The following is a 17866-nucleotide window of genomic DNA, read 5'->3' as shown; positions in this document are numbered from 1 at the left end:
CTTTTTTAAAAAATGGGGTAGAATATATATATCATAAAATTTACCATTTTAACCATTTTTATGTGTATAGTCAGGGGCATTAAGTACATTTGCAGTAGTACAACCGTTACCACTATCCATCTCCAGAACTTACTGTCATTGTACACTGAAACTCTGTACCCATTAAACAATAGCTCCTCAAGCCCCTGGTAACCACTGTTCTATTTCCTGTCACTATGAATTTGACTATTCTAGGTACCTCATATAAGTGGCATCATGCTTTTTGTGTCTAGTTCGTTTCACTTAGCATAGTATTTTTGTGGTTCATCCGTGTTACAGCATGTATCAGAACTTCCTTACTTTTTAAGGCTGAATAGTATTGCGGTGTATGTATACACCACATTTTGTTATTCCACTCATTCATCGATGGGCATTTGGGTTGTTTCCACCTTTTGGCTGTTGTGAATAGTGCTCCTGTGAATGTGAGTGTACAAATATGTGTTTGAGTTCCTGCTTTTAGTTCTTTGGGGTATGTACCCAAAAATGGAATTGCTTGATCATACAGTAATTTTATGTTTAACTTTTTGAGAAACCAACATACTGTTTTCCACAGTGGCTGCCACCATTTTACATTCCCACAAGTAATGCCCAACTGTTCCCATTTCTCCACATCCTTACCAACATCTTTTACTTTCTGTTCTTTTTCTTTTCTTCCTTTTTTTTTTTTTAGCGGTACGCGGGCCTCTCACTGTTGTGACCTCTCCCGTGCGGAGCACAGGCTCCGGATGCACAGGCTCAGCGGCCATGGCTCACGGGCCTATCCGCTCCGCGGCATGTGGGATCTTCCCGGACCGGGGCACGAACCCGTGTCCCCTGCATCGGCAGGCGGACTCTCAACCACTGTGCCACCAGGGAAGCCCACTTTCTGTTCTTTTTGACAGTAGCCATCCTAATATGTGTGACCTTCCAGTTTCTTATGGCATGCGTAGCCATAAGGTCTTCATAGACCTTGTGCTAAAGTCTTCAGCTTTATGAGATCAGAAGCCAAATCATTAGTAAACCAAAACGTCATCAGACTCTAAGATACTCCTACTAACCAAGAGACTTACCTCAGATACCTAAGAGAGATGGAAAATTAATAGGCTGGACTTGGGTCATCTGTCCACTCTTGTCTGGTCATCTTTTTTTTTTTTTTTGGTATGCAGGCCTCCCTCTGTTGTGGCCTCTCCCGTCACGGAGCACAGGCTCCGGACGCGCAGGCCCAGCGGCCATGGCCCACGGGCCCAGCCGCTCCGCGGCATGTGGCATCCTCCCGGACCGGGGCGCGAACCCGGTTCCCCTGCATCGGCAGGCGGACGCGCAACCACTGCGCCACCAGGGAAGCCCTTGTCTGGTCATCTTTGACCAGGTAAGGGCATGGTCACAGGAAGCCAGTTAAACCTATTTATGATTTCCTTAACCAGAGGACTTGATATTCTTTCATTGATAAGGATAGGCTCTGCCTGGAAGCTAGATCAAAATCAGAAGTCTGCTTGCTGTCCTCAGGAGCAGAGATATGGATGCCTGATCACCCAGCTCCATGCCACTGATCCTCATACTAAGGGGACTGATGTCATCTCAGTAAGGCCCTGCAGAAACACTGCCCGTGGTTCTCTCTCCCTTTTCTCTGCTTCATTCTGCCTCTTTAAGATAACTTTATATGTATTGTTGTTCTTATTCATGATACGTTTACTTTAACTCTCAGTGCACGGGCTTATTTCTGTTTCCAAGTTCTTGGCAAGTACTTCATTGTAATCCCTAGTTGCTACCGCGATAGTTGATGTAGATGCTTTTCCTGAAAGAGAAACACCCAAGTAATATTCTAAGCTTCAGTTTCTTTCACTCTGGACACTTAAAAACTTGTTTTTTAAAGATTAGGTAGCAAAGATATCTTGAGTTCACGCTTTCTGTGGGGCACTCCCTGACAGTACCTCCTGTTTCCCACATTTCTCTCTTGAAGCAAAGACATTGGCAGTGTAGAGACTTTGAGTCCTCAGAGTTGCCAGGTGTCTTGGTACCAGATCGCTTAGCAGCTGGTATGAGTCCAGACATGTCTACAGGCTGTCCCCTGTTACCTCTGACAACTCCCCAGGACCTTCATAGATGCCAAGTATCACCATACTGTCAGTTATAGAATGATGCTTTTCTTCCAAAGAGAAAGGCTTGGGACAGTAAATATTAATAATTGTACAAGTGGTTGTCTACTTATAGAAGAGGAGCATTACCATGCTGTTACCATTATTACCAGTTTCTTTCCAGAGTAGCTGTGCATATATCATCTAGCCATTCAAACTAGCACGGGCTTTCTCTAGTTGCCGTGAGCAGGGGCTACTCTTCATGGCGGTGCGTGGGCTTCTCATTGCAGTGGCTTCTCTTGTTGCGGAGCACAGGTTCTAGGCACATGGGCTCAGTAGCTGTGGTTCTCGGGCTCTAGAGTGCAGGCTCAGTAGTTGTGGCACACAGGCTTAGTTGCTCCGCGGCATGTGGGATCTTCCCAGACCAGGGCTCGAACCCGTGTCCCCTGAATTGGCAGGTGGATTCCTAACCACTGTGCCACCAGGGAAGTCCCCCAACTTATTCTTAATGACAAAATGCAATTAATAATGAGGGGCGTAGTAGAACATTACATGATCGAGGAGATTGTGAGTACTATAATCCAAGTATAGATATTCTGAATATGGTAAACAAATGAACAGGATATCTGAGTAAATCCTAGAAATATCTGGTTTACGATGGGAATAAATTACTTGAGGGTAAATTGGCTATTCACTTTATCTTTTTATAAATAATGTGAGCATATGAGCTGTGAGCATCTGGCTTTATTCTACACTAAAGTTATATAGTCACGATTAATTTTGTTACCCTCAGAAGGAATACTTGAGGAATTTTTATGACTATACAGAATATGGGCTCAAACTAAAATTGGCTAATTGCTTAATCTCTCTAATAAATACTATTGTGTTTCATTGGTGATACAGTGAAATAAGCACCAGTTTTGGACTCAGGAAATGTGGATTCAAATTTAGTTGCTGCCACTCTTAGGAATCATTCAGTTTTAGGGAACAGAAGCCCATTCAAACGAGCTTCAGCAGAAAGGAGGATTTATGGGAGATACACAAGGGTATTTTGCAGAATCCAAGCACAAGAACTGTGGCTGGATTGGAAACAGTTTTGTCCAAGGTTACTCTCCATCTCAGTAGAAGCAAATTGTCCCTGCTTTCCCCTCCACTTCTGCTGCTTCTCCTCCACTGTGAACATGCTCTCCCAAGCCCTGGCCTTAACATCCCTTATTTAAGCATTCAACAAAAACTAACTTGGTTTTTCAGTGTACTAATTTCCAGTTTCCGAGAGAAAATCTGATTGGCTCAGCTTAGATCAGGCAGATGCTCCTTATCCATTCAGTTCTAGCTGAAGGATAAGGAGCATCTGTCATGGTGGTACCTGGAGTTGTTGCTTCTGGTTCTTCTGGGTCTGTAGAAGGAGAGCTTCTCCAAGAATGTGAATACCAGGAAGAAATGATTGGTAAAAAATGGGTGGCATCTCTAGAATATGTACTATTTCTGTGACCTTGGGTGGGTTACTTAGTCTCGATGAATCTCAGTTTTCTCATTTTTGAAGTGAAATAATGATGCTCTCCCTCTCACTAGTTATTGTGACAATCAGATAAGACAGAATACATAAAAATTAGAAAGCTTTGTACCAGGGTTGGAAACAAATAAATAAGCTATTTAAACCACACCATGTTTGCTTTTCTGTGAATTAACAGGATCTATTTTATTTTAATTTTTATTTTTGGCTGCATTGGGTCTTCGTTGCTGTGCACGGGCTTTCTCTAGTTGCCCCGAGTGGCGTCTACTCTTCGTTGCAGTGCGTGGGCTTCTCATTGCAGTGGCTTCTCTTGTTGCAGAGCATGGGCTCTAGGCACATGGGCTTCAGTAGTTGCAGCATGCGGGCTCAGTAGTTGCAGCATGCGGGCCCTAGAGCACGTGCGCCTCAATAGTTGAGGCGCATGGGCTCAGTAGTTGTGGCACGTGGCCTCAGTAGTTGTGGCATGCAGGCTCGGTAGTTGTGGCTTGTGGGCTGTAGAGTACAGGCTCAGTAGTTGTGGCACACGGGCCCAGTTGCTCCACGGCATGTGGGATCCTCCCGGACCAGGGATCAAACCTGTGTCCCCTGCATCGGCAGGCAGACTCCCAAGCACTGCGCCACCAGGGAAGTCCCCAGGATCTATTTTAGAAGTAATACTTGTATAATATTATGCTGAGTATCATTGTAATTACCTATAATAAATTATTCCAATTAAAAAGATTCAAATGGTATAACTACACAGAAAAAATTTTCATAGATTTAAAGTTTAATAACACAACACATATAAATTGTTTTAAAGCATAAAATTAGATATAGATTTACAAAGCAACAGAATTTTTTTAGCTTTCTATATACACTAGGCCCTAGACGGAGCAAAGAAGGATTCAAGGCTAGTAAGAAGTATTGGGCCCCTCATTCTCAGGGAGCTTTTGTCAAGCTGAGAAAAATGTATACCAAGAGAAAATGATAAAAGTAGTAGTGCACAATAAATGCAAATCAGACTATAGAATTCCATAAATTAGAGAGGTCATTGAAGGCTGTCATGGTCAAGGAAAGCTTTCTAGAAGAAGCTGGGATTTCAAACATGAATAGAACAAATAAGGAAGCTAGAAGAGAGTAAGTACTTCAGGTAATAAAATACAGAGTCTTATAAGTTAACTGCTTGGAATAAAAGTTTTTAATAGGAAAATATGTTGAGGCCAAGGGGTAATGGGCCTTGAATGCAAGCCTGAGCAGTTCAGGCTATATCCCGTGAGCTTTTGAATATTCTGGGACAAAGGAATTACATTAGGAGGCAATCTTTTAGGCAGAGTAACTTCCCTGGTGCCAGTGAACAAGGGGCTTGAGGAGAAGAATCTGGTGGCCTCATCTCCTGATTCCCATGCTTCCTGCCAAAAAGAACACAAAAAAACAAACAAATAAACAAAAATTAGTGCAAACATTTTTATGATGGGAATGCTGATAGCCACCTGAATAAAAGAGGTTTCACTTTATGTATTCCATTCCTTCCCATTTTCCTTTAACATAACATTGTTTTTCAAATAATTATTTCCCATTTTGACATTCTTCACCTATCATGTCTCCAGATACTTAAGACCAGCATGAAACTAATTTCAGTAGACTTTACTGTTTTAGAGTAGGAAGAATACTTAGGGAAAAATTATACAACATACGTACTTACCAAACCTCATATAGATTGATTTCTGGTGGATACACTTTGATCAACTTGGTATTCCTGGATCATGTGAGCTCTAACCTGGCACTGCGCTCATGGGGGGACCTTGTACATACCGTGGAACTTTAAGTGGTAAATACCTGAGCATTTCCCCCTTGTTGCTTTCAGTCAACTCTGTCATCATTTGGACAATGTCAGTAGTTGAGGAACAGCCAGTGCTGTTTCCTAGGCTCATTTTGAAGGTGCCTGTGTGGGTCATCCAGCGCCCACCACTGCCGCCACCACCAGAACCAGGGTCTAAGTGGGACTTGCCTGACACCAGCTTTCTCCGTTCACGACTGTGTGTAATGGTATTAGCCCTTTAAAGATAAATTAAGTCTGTCATAATTTCTGAAAAAATTCTTAGAGGTGAAGTTGGTTAACGAAACGGCAACGGAATTTTCTTTTATTTCCTCATTCTGACTTGTTTTTAAGCCTCACTTGTGTGATGTGATAATGCTTTACATTTTATCAAGTGTTTGATCAAACGCGAGGGAGGCTGCCCCAGACCCGAAGCCCGAGCAGCCAGCCGAGCCACCCTGCCCCTGCTGGGGGAAGAGCCACAACGAGGCTGCCTAATGGGGCTGGTTTGACCTGAGCAGGTGACCAATGGCCAGGGGTCGAGGAGGTGAGGGGGTGGTGCTGCAGAAGACCCGCCTACAAATGGGGTCGAGGGGCGTGACCACACTGCAGAAGTGGAGCCCTTCCGCCCAGGGCTGGCGAGAAAGCCAAATTGCAGGGGTGGGGTGGGGCGGGGATGTGGACCTGCGGGGATGTGGACCTGCGCGAACGGTATGGAGATGCACGGGCACCCACGAGGCATCCAGGACATGGAACAGCAGCACTGGGGACCACAGGTGACCCGCGGCCCGGCAACCGGCACAGAGAGCATCATGGCAGAGCAGGTAGCTCTGAACCAGACCCAGGTGTGTGGGATACTACGGGAAGAACTGTACCAAAGTGATTCCTTCCACCAGTCTGATACACATATCTTCATCATCTTGGGCACATCCGGCAACCTGGCCAAGAGGAAGATCTACGCCACCATCTGGTGGCTATTCTGGGATGGCCTTCTGCCAGAAGATACCTTCATCATGGGCTACGCCCTCTCCCACCTCACAGCGGCCAGTACATGCAAGTGGAGCAAGCTATTCATCAGAGCTACCCCAGAGGAGAAGCCCAAGCTGGAGGAGTTCTTTGCCCGCAACTCCTGTGTGTCTGGCCATTATGATGATGCGGCCTCCTATGAGCGCCTCAACAGCCACATGAACACCCTCCACCAGGGTACGTAGGCCGACCGCCTCTTCTGCCTGGCCTTGCCCCCCACAGTCTATGAGGCTGTCACCAAGAACATCCACAAGACCTGCATGAGCCAGATAGTCTGGAACTGTATCATTATGGAGAAGCCCTTTGGGAGGGAGCTGCAGAGTTCCAACCACATTTCCTCCCTGTTTCACGAGGACCAAATCTGCCGCATCGACCACTACATGGGCAAGGAGGTGGTCCAGAACCTCATGGTTCTGAGGTTTGCCAACAGGATCTTCGGCCCCATCTGGAACCGTGGCAACATGTTCTATGTCATTCTTACCTTCAAGGAGTCCTTTGGCACTGAGAGCTGCTGGGGCTACTTCAATGACTTTGGGATCATCCGGGACGTGATGCAAAATCACATCCTGCAGACAGTATGTCTGGTGGCCATGGAGAAGACCGTCTCCACCGACTCAGATGACGTCTGTGATGAGAAGGTCATGGTGTTGAAATGTATCTCAGAGGTGCAGGCGAGCAATGTGGTCCTGGGCCAGTACGTGGGGAACCCCAACGGAGAAGGTGAGGCCACCAAAGTGTACCTGGACGACCCCGTGGTGCCCCGCGGCTCCACCACCGCCACCTTGGCAGCTGTCATCCTCTACGTGGGGAACGAGAGGTGGGACGGGGTGCCCTTCATCTTGCGCTACGGCAAAGCCCTGAATGAGCACAAAGCTGAGGTGCCTCTGCAGTTCCGAGACGTGGCCGGTGACATCTTCCAGCAGCAGTGCAAGCGCAGCGAGCTGGTGATCCGCGTGCAGCCCAACGAGGCCGTGTACACCAAGATGATGACCAAGAAGCCCAGCATGTTCTTCAACCATGAGGAGTCGGTGCTGAACCTGACCTATGGCAGCAGATACGAGAATGTGAAGCTCCCAGATGCATATGAGCGCCTCATCCTGGGCATCTTCTGTGGGAGCCAGACGCACTTTATGTGCAGTGATGAGCTCCAGCAGGCCTGGTGCATCTTCACACCGCTGCTGCACCAGATCGAACGGGAGTAGCCCCAGCCCATGCACTACATCTACAGCAGCTGAGGCCCCACAGAGGCAGATGAGCTGATGAAGAGAGTGGGCTTCCCATATAAGGGGACCTACAAGGGGTGAACTCCCACAAGCTCTGAGCCCTGAGCACCTGGTCCCCACTCCCACCCGCCTTGGCCCTGTCTCTCTGTCCTTCCCACCGTCTGACCCCACTTCAGGAGGGCTTCGGGACCATAAACTTCAGGCTCACATTACCAGCCCCGGGCCTAGGCCACCCTGTGCCACTGCTGCCTTGGGCCCAGCTACATTCCTCAACCACCAAGCCTTGGAGAGTTGTGCTGTGACCATCCCCAGCCACCACTGAGCCAGCTTCTGTCCACAAGACTGAGCCCCAGTGGAAGGAAGGAGAGTGGCTCTTCATCTGTCCTGGCTCCTTGCAGAGGCCGGGAGTTAGGGGCCACAGGGAGGGGCAGTGATAGGCCTCATGATCTGTATAAGTCAAATCATTATGTTGTACACCTTAAACTTATACAGTGCGGTGTATCAATTATACCTCAATAAAACTGGGGCGGAAAAGAGAATGTGTGTGTTTTACTGGGAGGATATTCCTTACTCTGCATGTTTGGAATCATCAGAGAAAATATTTGTTGCAATATTTATTACAGCTGAGATGAGTCATTCTGTACATGAAAAAAAAAAATCAAAGGAAGGGATGGTGGGTCACAATCACAAAGACTTTTCAGCGAGTCATTGCAGTGGTTCTATAATTATCCTGTCCCTTAGGCTTGTCCTTCCTGCTCAATCCTTCTTTCTCCTTAGGAGGAGAATCATTAGGAAGATAAATTCAGTCCTGCTGGGTATGGCATCAACTTCTACACAGAATACTAATATATACATATATGTAACATTCATTTGGGGGTTAACCACACAGTTTGTTTGTGGCCACACAATTTCCTAAGTCTCTCAAATTTTTAAGAATTTTGAATTTATTAGTATATTTTTATTTATATTTTATATTTATTAGTATAGTACAGCTTGTATTCTAATGCGATTTCATATTTTCCATATGTTGTCGGGGCAATTTGAAAAATGATTCAGTGGATTAAAGTTGTAGCAGATACTTCAACTGTAGAACAATTATTTTGAGTAAGAACTTGAATATTCAGCCTGTTTTATTGCTTTTATTTTTCTGAGTGTCAGGAATAACCAAGTGCCAGTTTATAGGTATCTATGAGCCTGAAACAAGAATAAATAAAACCTGAAAGAGTGAATGAGTGTTAAATGCTTTATCTTAGGATATTGCCTGTGTGCTCGTGTTGTAATGGTAATTCTGATGTTGGACTAATTTTGTGATTCAGGTGGAACACTTGAAGTTTAATCAACATAAATTGTGTGTTGCCTGTTGCTTCCTCTAAGTACAAAATAACTTTTCTGTGCAAGGTGCTGTAACTCTTCAGTTCTTTTCCAGTTCAAGGTTAGCCTTAGGATTTACATCTTTGCTGTTTTACTATTCTTTAGGCATATTCAAAACATGAGTGAGATCAAGACTGATGTCGGACGAGCTCGAGCATGGATAAGATTGTCTCTAGAAAAGAAGCTCTTGTCCCAGCATCTCAAGCAGTTGCTCTCTAACCAACTGCTCACAAAGTAAGAGATGGCCTCTTGAGGCATTTCTGTTTCTGTGACCTGTGTGCTTACAAAATAAATTGCATAGGCTGACAAGCTGGCTTCTTCAGCCTGAGCTGCTGACTCCTTTGCACATGAATTCTTCCTTTCTAACAGGCACATGCTTCAGAAACTCTGTGTCATGACCTCCTATTTGATTATATCTGGGAAGGTACAGATTTCAAAGCCAAGGGGCAGATTGTGCTACTCTGTTCAGAACAAAACCTAATAGTCCCACAGCTGATAGTAACATCCAAAAGATGGGTTGAATTTATGTAAACCATATATCATATAGTAAAGATCACAACAAAACCAGGAGTGGCAAAAAAATAAAAAGGTCCACAGGAAAGGGCTTCTCTGAGAATCTTGCTAATACTTAGCATTTAGTAGTTTAGAGCCAGGAAACCAATCACGTGCATATTAGTTAATTGTTAACTGTTTTGATAGTTTCCCTTTACCCCATCAAGAAACCTTGGATGAAATGCATCATCCAGCTAATATGTATAGTAGAACTACCTTGAAGGTTGAGGACTTTGAGTTCTCTAGACCAAAGGTATGCAAAGAATTCAACAGAGACCTCAAACATGACAGTGTTGGAATGCCACCGAAACCCAGTTCTTTCTGTGATTTTGCGTTTGTACATATCACTGTTGGGTTAAGTCACTCTCTGGAGCATTTTAGGATGAGTCTTAATGTCCAAAGAATAGGTTTGATAAAGAGTTCGTGTTGCGAAGTACAGTCTGTGAACCTGACCTTGTTCTCTTAAAACTGATTACTCTCCCTACACCTTATCCCCACCCATAAGTCACTTGCCCTTTGTGGCCAAAGTACAAAGAAGAAAATGATAATCATTTAAAATCTTACTACATAAAGGTGACTACTAAGTATTTCACATGTTTTCTTCTGTACTTCTGTACATGTTCTCTTAGCTAAGATTATACTATATTTGCAATTCAGCATCATCTTTCTTTGGCTTAATATTATACCATAACATTTTCTATACCATAAGGATTTAGCCTCGGAAATCTGAATGCCTGTGTTCAAATACTACCTTTACTATTCACTATTTCAATGGCCTTAGGCAAGATACTTAACTTCACTGTATCTCTGTTTTCCTCATCTATAAAAGGAGAATGCTGATAGACTTACCTCATACGTGGTCACGAGAATTAAATATATTAATAATTTAAAAATACTTGGAAAATGCTTAAATGTAAGTGCTTAATAAAAAGTTATGTATTATTTTTGGGAGTAGTAGTTTTGTTTTTGTTAAAACTCTTCCTAAACTTTATTTTTAATGGGTATACAATGATACATTTTTACTTTTACAAATAATATTCAAGTGGACATTTGTGAGTAAATCTTTGCCCACATTTCATATTATATCCCTAGGACTGAGTCCTTAAAGTAAAATTAATGAGTCAAAAAATATGATTGGTTCAAAATAATTATTACCAACAAACTGCTTTTCTGAAATTTTCGTTCCACTTTCTGTTATTCACTGCCACCCCCCACCCCCCATCAGCAGTGGTCATCACTTTTAAATCTTTATTACTTTGAGAGAAAAAATGGATTCACGGCAGGTTGTTTCTTTAATTACTAAATAGATTTAAATGTATTATTCACTGTATATGTGTTCATTTTTGTGAATTGTCTGTTCTTTCTGGATTAAAGTTTCTACCCATAGTTTGTCTAAGTGGAGATGTTTATTTTTAGTGGAAGACATAATGAAAAATATACTATAATATTTTGTGCTTGTCTTACCCTTTCCTAGGAAGCTTTATAAACGTTATGCTTTTCTACGTTGTGAAGAAGAAAGAGAGCAGTTTCTTTACCATCTTCTTTCCCTCAATGCTGTGGACTATTTCTGCTTCACCAGTGTGTTCACCACTATCAGTAAGTCTGGAGAATTGACTGTTAAGTGAAGAGTTGCTCAGATGACTAATGGAATAAGAGTTTATATTTTTTAAAACGAGACATATCACAGTACAGTGAGTCAGACACTGTGACATCCACCCACCCGCCCCGCCCTACCCCATCTCCATTTATGAACGAAGGTTATGCCCCCGCAGCCGGAGATGCTGCTGGAAGACCACCCTCAGCTGTCAGCTCCTGTGGGGAGTGTCTCACCAAAGAAAACTACCTTACCTGAAGCTATCCCTCCTACCAGAGCTGGCCAGCATCCCTGCCTGATCCATGGGCTGTCCCAGAACTCACTGTGGGACCAGCTGAGCACTCACAGCATCAGAGCTGTTTCTGCCTCAGCCCATCCTGCTTTCTTCCTCACATTCTGCATGCTACTTTCTGACTCAGAGTCTGCTTCCCAGGAAACCCAATCTGCAGTAGGAATTGGGATGGATGTAAAGAAAAATGTTTTATTAAACAAATACTCCAATATCTTACCTGAAACACATAAATGCAAAGAATCAGTATATGATAATAAACTTATGTAACTGAACATCATTAAACTTTGAAGATTCAGAAAGACTTCAGGATCTTGCTGGGTGTTGTAGGTCTATAGAGGGAGGAAATGATGATTGGAGATGTGTTTTTGAGAAACTGAATTACAGCATTTATTCTGTTGCAGTGGGTCCCCTTCCCTACTTTGGAGAATTTTTACTTATATCAGGAGTTTTATTCAGCTGCAAGTATCAGAAGCTTGGAAAATAGTGGTTTAAAGAAATCGGTTGTTTTAATTTTCTTACACAGTGATAAGTCTTGGGGTAGGCAGTCCACAGTGCTATCACAGACCCAGACTCTTTGACAGTTATCAGTGCGTGCTAATCGCCTCCAGCAATGGCTGTTCTCAGTCTACCCTGCAGCCCAAAGAGGGAAGGAGTGCCAAGGAAGAGGGGTTAGAATCTGTGCCAGAAAAACATAGTTTTCTAAGAAATCTCAATAGATATCACCAATATTTCACTGGGCACAACTGTGTAGGTTTTGGCCTTCAGAGTCTCTGGTAGAGGCAGACAAGGGGAAAATGGAGTTGGAATGGTTATTGGGCCAACCTGTATTATCTTTCAAGCTACTATTAGTTTACTAGAAACTAAGGTGTTATATACAGTTTTGAAAGAGAAGAAATAGCAGAGAGAGTTAGGATCCTAAGTTCCTCCCCATAGATGCAGATTTCTCTTCATCTGAGGAACTCTTTCAATTAGAGGAATCGAAATACTTCATGAAATAAATATTCTGAGTTTAATAATATTGCTCTTTTTCTACTTTATGAAATCATTGTTGTGCATCTGTGAGCCCTTTGCAGCCACAGAACTGCTGACCTTAAACAGGCCTTTTTCGGTAGCTTTTCTAATCCTGTCAGTGAAAGAAATGAAAGTAGCCTCTGGGGCCTAAAATAACATCTTGCACTGACCTCTTCTGCTTTCAGTTTCAAAAATCATTTGAGTCTCATGATTACTAAACCATGAAAGTATGGCCTTCCCTCTGTCATGGCCTTCCCTCTGACATTTTCCTTTCCTTCAGCCAAAATAAAAGGACAGAAAGGGAGGTTATTCACCCAACAGAAAGTCGTCTATGTAAAGTTAGGGAAATGAACCATTTATCCCATTCATTTTGCTCATCTAAGAGCACATTGAAGCATGCGCTCCTATTGTGAGGCTGTATCTGAGCCTCTTGTCCAGTAAATGTTTTTAATTCTACGTGTAGTTCTTTCAAGGAGGGCTTTCTATTAGCTCTCCTGTGGCTGAATGAACAGAAATCCTGAGAATACCAACCAAAATATTGATTCTACCCTGCTTTAAAAAAAAAAAAAAAAGTATGGCTCTGAGGGATAAAAATATGCTAATGTGTTTGAGCCATCCCCATTTTTTAAAGGAAATGGAGGTTATGTGTAATGCCCGCGTGGTTTCCACATTTGAGCAAAGGATGGTGATAGGACAGTGACATCTAGTGGTGTGCCTTTTGAAGAGCCTTCAGAGGGGAAAGATTTCTTACAGATCCCTTTCCATATCCTGATTCTTTCCCTGGGGCACCTCTTGCACATGAGTCACCTTTCCAAGTTGTAGTTTATAGACTTCATATTACATCCAGAATGGAGGTGCTGTTGTTTATTATTCTTGGCTTTGCATATTGGACTGTAAAACTGGGATGGGAAAGTTCTGAAGTGCAGTGCTTTTAAGGGTTGGCCAAGAAAATCAGCAACAAGAGGATACTATCCAAGAAGTCATCTACCACCTTTTTTTATATGAAACCATACCAGTAACCGTGCTCATTTATACTCGATTCTGGAACAAAATTAATAAAAACATTAAAACAATGAAAATACTATATAGCACAGTCACTGTTTATGTCCTCAGAGATTCTGGTGCTAATGCCTGACATTGTTTATAAATGTAGTCGTGATGATAAGCCTGTCATGTACACATGGTGATGTATATGTGTGGAAACCACAAATATTGGGACTTGTGGCTTAGAAACCAGAACTCATCTTTCTAGACTGGGGGAGGTTATGATCTATCTTTCTGTTCAAGTACATTTTGATAGATCATTAAAAAGCAAATTATCTGTGAAAGCCAGCCAAGTTCTTAATGTATATTTGTTTTGTTATCAGGAGAATTTTATTGTAATTTTGTATTAATTTCAGCATTTTTCTTTCAGTGATTCCGTATAGGTCAGTGATCATTCCCATCAAAAAGCTGAGCAATGCGATCATCACATCGAACCCTTGGATCTGTGTGTCAGGAGAACTAGGAGACACGGGAGTAATGCAGATTCCCAAAAATCTCCTCGAAATGACTTTTGAAGTAAGTTCAGCTAATACCTTTCTTAGCACAAAGTGTCATACATAGTTCTACACAACGATGCCAGTTTCACTTTTTCATTTTTCCTTGAGTCAAATGATATAAAGGAGTAATTAAGCACGCAGGATCATTTTTGGGATTATATACCTAAAGTTGTCTTGAACACATGAATTTTTGTATTTTTATTGTTATTTTAATTGTTAAACTCTATTTTTCCACTCATAATGGTGCACTTTGGGGCTTTGCCAGGTCCTATTCCATAATTCCCAGTGCCTAGCACGGAACCTGGCAAGTAGAGAACATTCAAGTAAATGCTTTCCCCACAGTGGTTCTCTTCCAAACTGTAAATTCACCCTGCCTGAACCTAGACAAAGGGACAGGGGAGCTGCTATCCATGCTTTTGGTTTTCAGACCACGTGGTGATATTTATAAAGTGATTTTGCAAAAATATACCTTTCACTCTGGTAGTCAGTTTTCAGATCTTACCTGGTGAAGTATTCCCATGCTTTTGAGCCCACATGCTGGTTGATCCTGGCACGCAGGAGGAAGACAAACAGCTGTTCTTGCTTCAGGAGGGAAGTGGTGCTAACTGAAATGTCCTGTTCTCATGTTCCTTGGAGTCTAGGAATAGCAGTTTCCACTCAGAGTCATAACACTGCCCAAGAGCTTATTTTGACACTATCTATCTAGTGAGGTCACAGCCATCTGTATATAAAAGATTAAAATCCGGGCTTCCCTGGTGGCGCAGTGGTTGAGAGTCCTCCTGCCGATGCAAAAAAAAAAAAAAAAAAAAAAAGATTAAAATCCTTGGCTTTTCTTTGACTACCAGGTACGGAACATAAACTGCATTATAAGTCCCATCATTGCTGTTTCTAGACTCTCACATCTGCCTACTTCTTTCCATCTCTGCTGCCACCACTAATTCAAGATGCCATCCTCCCTCACGTAGATAGCTGTGATTCAAAGACGTCAAGGGCTTTGAGAACTCGTAGCTCTGATGTTCCCAACCGTACATAGTCAGTTGGGGTCTATGATCTTTTATCAGAATTTAAGTCAGAATTTAGTTGACATTTATTTTCACCATTCCTATTATCATCGCTTTCTTTTGTACTTGTCCACAAAGGGTCAGGAAGGACACTAATAACTATGCTTTTTTTTTCCTTTTTAACAATAGCTTCAAAGACTTCTAGGTGAGGTTTGAAGTCAGTTCTGCCTTAGTATTTTATTAGAAGCAGAAAAATAGTCATGTTGGTGATTTCTTGTATCTCTAATTGTTTCTCTGACCTCTCTGTAACTAAATCTAAGTAGCATCCTTTTCCCACTCCTTGGGATTCTTCTCATCCTTCATAGGCACAAATCACTGACTCTGCAATGTTTCTGGGTTCTCCAATTAGAAATCGTTGTTCTTTCCCCAGTGTTCTTCAAGTACCTGTTTACATCTCTACTCTAGGGCATTGTGCAGTCCCTCTCATTTGATAGTTAATGTTCCTATGTCTCCTGTCTCATTAGAAGGGATCTATTAGATGTGAATATTTTTCTCTAGTGCACAGCAGAACACATTATGCAGAGTGGGTCCTCTGCAGTTGTTAAACTGGATGGAACCATGGCACCACTGCTAAAGCTGAGAGGTAGCAGGAAGGGATCAGGTACTGAGTAACCTGTGGTCCTGTCCCTGCAGTGCCAGAACCTGGGGAAGCTGACTACTGTTCAGATTGGTCACGATAACTCAGGACTGTTAGCCAAATGGCTAGTGGATTGTGTCATGGTCAGAAACGAAATCACAGGACATACATACAGGTAAGTAAATGTCCTTGGGAGCTCAGACTTCTTTTAAGACTCTTTAGTCAAGAAAAGGTTTGAGAATTGTTTTCATTCCAGAGCTTTCCCGCTGCCTTCTGAATTTTAGTTTAGTTTTTTGGGTTGTTTTGTTTTTGTTTATGTCATAATAAAATTGTGTTATTTTGTTCCAAATACAAAATTGTCCCCAAAATACTTCTAAGAAACTGATTGTGTTTGCTGCTAATGCTTAGTCCACAAATGTTGAAAAAGATTGGTGGAAGTCTGATAAAAAAAAAAAAGGAAGCAAAAAAGAAGCTTAAAATAATGTCAGTAAGAGGAAAGGCTCTTTCAGATGCTCCTGGGCAAAGCCAGCACTCTTCTTTGAGAATATTCTCCTCTTTTCTCCTGTAACTTAACTCCCACAGTAACATCTAGTTTGAAGATATTGTTGTTGAAACTAACCCCAGAATTTTAATACAGACGAGGTATGAGAAAATATTAAAGAATTATTTTAATTTGATGATAACAATTTATTCTCTTTATATAAGAGAGAATATCTTTAGTTTTCAGAGACTCATACTAAAATGCTTGGGAGTAAAATGTCCTGTTGTTTGTAATTTACTTTAAAATACTTTTAACAAAAAATAAAAATGAAGCATATGGCAAAATGTTATGTTTAAGTCATAAGAATATGGGTGTCTCTTATACTTTTCTACTTTTTTATGTGTTTGAAATTTTTCATAATGAAAAAAGCAACCCACAGGCACTAAAATGATGGGCTTCACCCATGGTGCCATTTAAAAATTCTAATTAAAGCTAGTAAGATATTGGTGATTCTGAAGTTTGTTTCTGTCCTACCAGGTTCCCTTGCGGGCGGTGGCTGGGGAAAGGCATTGACGATGGAAGCCTGGAGAGAATTCTCATTGGAGAATTGATGACATCAGCAGCAGATGAGGATCTAGTGAAGCAGTGTCGGACTCCACCCCAGCAGAAATCACCCACCATGACCAGGAGACTAAGCATCACTTCACTGACAGGAAAAACTACCAGTAAATAGTTTTTTTATTTTCCAGTGTGTCATGTTGCAGGCATCATGTAGCCATTTCATAGAAAACTGTTGTATTAATGAACTACGGTAAGGAGATTGAAAAGAAAAAAGCTGAGGAAAATTAATTTGAGAGAAAGGCTTTAAGAGTGGGGAGAGAGGGCTTCCCTGGTGGCGCAGTGGTTAAGAATCCACCTGCCAATGCAGGGGACACGGGTTTGAGCCCTGGCCAGGGAAGATCCCACATGCCGCAGAGCAACCAAGACCGTGCGCCACAGCTACCTAGCCTATGCCTTAGAGCCCATGAGCCACAACTGCTGAGCCCACGTGCCGCAACTACTGAAGCCCATGCACCACAACTACTGAAGCCCATGCTCTGCAACAAGAGAAGCCACCACAATGAGAAGCCTGCGTACCGCAACGAAGAGTAGCCCCCGCTCGCCACAACTAGAGAAAGCCCACGTGCAGCAACAAAGACCCAAGGAGGCCAATAAAATAAAGTAAATTAATTTAAAAAAAAAAAGAATGGGGAGAGAAAAATGGGGGAAAAATAAAGCAGGACATTAACAAATAATTAAAAGCCTGAAGAATTTAGATGTTAAAATCCAACAAAAACTGCATGCTTCTGTTTTAATTAAGCTTTGGAAGTATGAATAAATAATGTCTTGCCTGAAACTTAAAGGAGGAATAAGGACAGTTACATGTTACAGTACTCCCACATCTAGTTATCCAGAGCCCCTTTTTCTAAGAGGAATTCTAAAAATTCCTCTCCCTACCCCACCCCCAACTTCCTGTAGAAGTGATAAAACAAAATACTATAAAAAAGTGAATTCTGTGGATAGGATACTATGTTCATATGCCATTTTGAATAGTACAGTAAACTTCTAATTTATACTAATGTGGTCTTTAATAGGCTGAATAATGTCTCCAAGGGGTATCAGATTTTAATCCCTGGGATCTGTAAAAGTTACTTTATTTAGAAAAAGGGTCTTTTTTTTTTTTTTTTTTTTTTTTT

At 42.2% G+C, this 17866-nt stretch overlaps 1 protein-coding gene and 1 pseudogene across 1 annotated transcript in view; both read left to right on the top strand.

The window, feature by feature from the left end:
* The window catches only part of DENND5B (DENN domain containing 5B), a 226603-nt gene that overhangs the window by 196394 nt on the left and 12343 nt on the right, over nucleotides 1–17866 (top strand). The window contains exons 14-18 of the mRNA XM_028491163.2: nucleotides 9127–9255; nucleotides 11048–11169; nucleotides 13885–14030; nucleotides 15706–15824; nucleotides 16668–16855. Of these exons, the coding sequence (XP_028346964.1) occupies nucleotides 9127–9255; nucleotides 11048–11169; nucleotides 13885–14030; nucleotides 15706–15824; nucleotides 16668–16855 (704 nt within the window). The remainder of the gene's footprint in view (nucleotides 1–9126; nucleotides 9256–11047; nucleotides 11170–13884; nucleotides 14031–15705; nucleotides 15825–16667; nucleotides 16856–17866) is intronic.
* On the top strand, nucleotides 6211–7883 carry LOC102977475 (glucose-6-phosphate 1-dehydrogenase-like; annotated as a pseudogene).

This window comes from Physeter macrocephalus, chromosome 6 (assembly GCF_002837175.3).
Source record: "Physeter macrocephalus isolate SW-GA chromosome 6, ASM283717v5, whole genome shotgun sequence".
Taxonomy (NCBI): Eukaryota; Metazoa; Chordata; class Mammalia; order Artiodactyla; family Physeteridae; genus Physeter; species Physeter macrocephalus.
This window is presented reverse-complemented; position numbering and strand designations above follow the sequence as displayed.